The sequence below is a fragment of the Rattus rattus genome, chromosome X (genome assembly GCF_011064425.1).
Source record: "Rattus rattus isolate New Zealand chromosome X, Rrattus_CSIRO_v1, whole genome shotgun sequence".
In the NCBI taxonomy this organism is placed as follows: domain Eukaryota; kingdom Metazoa; phylum Chordata; class Mammalia; order Rodentia; family Muridae; genus Rattus; species Rattus rattus.
This window is the reverse complement of record NC_046172.1, coordinates 18,238,609-18,241,646: the sequence shown is the minus strand read 5'-3', so window position 1 is coordinate 18,241,646 and position 3,038 is coordinate 18,238,609. Positions and strand designations below refer to the sequence as shown.

Here is a 3,038-nt window from a genome sequence, read left to right as displayed (position 1 = left end):
TCAAAAGTATTTCTTAATGGTTTTCTTTTTAAAGCTTTAAAGTTTTTTGTTTAAAATATTTGGTTTTTTCCAGACTTCTTTTGCACTTAAAACTATAACTATAATTCTTAAAATATACCCCCCACTTAACATAGTTTCTTTGAAGAAATAAAATGTAATTTGAGAAGATCCCCCTCTCTCCATGCTGAGACTTCATGTAATTTGCTTTATGTGACCCTTTTCAACCTCTCCTCTCCTCCCCTCCCTCTGACCCCCCCAGTTCTTAAGGCTAATGGTCACTGATTGAAAATTCAATGTCTTCCCAAAGACTTATGGGACAGGGTAAAATAGTTCCTTTATGCCAAAGTGCCACTTATTATATATGGTCATTGTCCACTCCAGGTAGATTTGTGTGTTTCTTTAAGAGGTGTTTGTTGATGTAATGGCATTTACCATTGTCCATTCCAGGTAGGCTTGTGTTGTGAGTCTCTTCAGGATCCTTCTCTTTTTTTTTTGTTTTTTTTTTTTTTTGGTTTTGTTCTTTTTTTTTTTTTTTGTTTTTTGTTTTTTTTTTGTTTTTATTTTTAACTTTTTAAATTTGGTCTGGAAATTGTATCATTCTGGGTAAGATTATTCTTTCTCTATATCTTGCCTGAGATAGAACAGTAGATACCCTTCACTATAGAGTAACTCCTCCATTGTAGCCTTAGTGACTACAGCATCATCGCAGCTGAACCACTGGTCCTTTTCCTGACGGACAAAGCTGGTGTAATGGCCACTTTCCAAAGTACCGTGGTGGTTAATCACTGCAAACAAAGAATATTTATTCTCAATTGGCACACACTCCGTTAATGGCTGGCCTTTCATTATGCTTTCTTTAGTAGAGGCCAAAAAGGGTGTCATGTCTAGCTCCAAAGGAAATGAGATAAAATTATTAATCTTGCGTCTCTGTTTGCCTAAATGTTCAAACCGTTTCAGATGAAAGCAGGCCACAATCGGTAATTTCTTCATTGTGAGCTGTTTGGTAGATTGCTGGTAGCTTTGGCATCGACTGCATTTGATTTTGGCACTGCTTCCCAGGTCTTCGGGCCTTGTAAACCACTTCAGGCAATCTGTAAGTGAGATGACTCGTGGCTTCTGGCCTGTGCTGCCAGCCCTCCCTGGGGTATAAGAGACAGGCAAGTCCAGACTAATGTCCCAGCATGGGTCTATAGTGGTGGAGACACCATGACAGACTTGACAGGTGACATCGGACTGCAGGCCACCTGTGAAGATGTAGTCTATGATGCAGTTACAGTGGTTGAGGTTACCTTCTTGCTCGATGCCATCATCTCTGCTGTGTCTATGCAACACATCTAATATTGCAATCAGAAACTCATGAGCATCCTGTTGCCTGTACCCAGCTAGATGCTCTGCGTGGATCCATATCAGGTGAAGCAATTTATAGGGAATATGAGGACTTTGGTTCCCCGAGTACATAGCTTGAAAAAGTGAAGACATCTCACAGACCAAACACAAGCTGGGGCTTGTCATCATGCATTTGTGCTTATCCGAAAGGAAGAACTCCTTCAGTAGTGGAATGCGGGTAAGTGCCTGGACAATACAGTTCATAAAGCAAGTATTCCCAAGATTAATTAACCCTCTGAGGCCTACAGTATAATACACTGTCTTCTTCCTCCTCTTTTTCTTGGGTTTTACCAAACTGGTCTCCTGTTCTTTGGACTCACAGATTGATTGATTTTCTTCAACCTCAGATGCCATTAGTTGCTGATAAGACATATCTCCTGCAGTGGACATTAAGAGTCCCAGAATTTTCTCTTTTGTTTCTTTGGCAATCTTTTCTATATCTTTGTCATATACATAATCCTTACACAGAAAGCAATATATAACCCCATGGTAGAGGTCTACTGCTAAATTGTGTTGCTTAGTTTCTGCATGAATATGAATATGTTTCTCAGTAAAGCATCCGAAAAATACACAGGACAGACAAGAGTGGAGTCTGTTCTTATGTGTACTACATATACGACAGATGCATGTCTTTGCCTTACGCTTCCTAGTCTCCGGGGTTCCACTCCAAATGAAACGGTGATAGATCATCCGCAGGTTCCTCTGCCAGTTTTTAGCTACTTTAAAGATCTCTATATGAGAGCAGCCTGTGGGACCCTTATCAAACCCTACCTCCAGTAACCCGTTCTCTGTGCCGTCTGAGTCCCCAGAGCAGCCTGGGTCACTAGGGTAGCTTTTCCGTGTTTGGGGTCTGGGTGCAGGCCTGGGTCTACGCCTGGAATTGCGCCAGGCCACCGGCCGCGGCTTGGGCAGGGGTGGTGGCGGCGGCGCTGGCGGGGGAGGCGGAGGTTTGGCGGGAGGCGGGGGTGGGGCCTTGAGCCCACGCCCTCCCCTGGAGCGGGACCTGGGCTGGGGCCGAGGGCGGGGCTTGCGGCGCGGGCAAACCGAGCTGGAGCTGGTGTGACAAGCAGCCGGGATAGAAGGGAGCACCTTCTCATCGCTGCCACTGCCCCTACTTGTTAAGTTCTCCGACGTGGGCTTGGGCTCCGGCCACAGCTCCGGCTTCATCTCCTGGGCTCCCTGTGTACCCCGCATCGTCTGCTCCATTCTCGACGCATTCTCAGCCGCCTGCTCCAAACAGGCTCCTCGACCACCTCCCGAACTCCAACAGGCGACGGAGCGGGAGGACCGGGACGCTTCTCGAACGTGGGCCATCGGCTCACTCCCAAGCCTGGGAAGAAACGCGTCTGGGAATGAGCTATGACTATGGGTGGAGGGAGACAGGAACTCGTGTGGACCGCCAGCCCGGCGTCATGGCCGCGGTGCCGTTAGCCTCAGCCCCTCCCCCTGCCGCGAGCCCCGCGCGCGGCCGCGGCTCCGCCCCAGCACCGGGGCTCGCGTGGCGTTCGGAGCCCGAGCCCGCGGCTACCTGCTCCAAAGGCCGCCAGAACTGTGGGTACGGGGGAAGGGAGAAGGGGACTGGCTTGAGCTTTAGGGTGGAAAGGATGGCAACTCTTTTTAAAAGGCATAACCCGCTGTCTTTTCGGCGCTCT

The 3,038-nt window shown here is 47.9% G+C and overlaps 1 protein-coding gene across 1 annotated transcript; it reads right to left on the bottom strand.

Annotated features, from left to right (window-relative positions):
- Positions 1–502: 502 nt before the first annotated feature.
- On the bottom strand, positions 503–2,780 carry Usp51 (ubiquitin specific peptidase 51). The gene has a single exon (XM_032889888.1). It carries the CDS (start codon positions 2,698–2,700, stop codon positions 610–612), a length of 2,091 nt encoding a protein of 696 aa, XP_032745779.1. The 5' UTR covers positions 2,701–2,780; the 3' UTR covers positions 503–609.
- Positions 2,781–3,038: the final 258 nt, after the last annotated feature.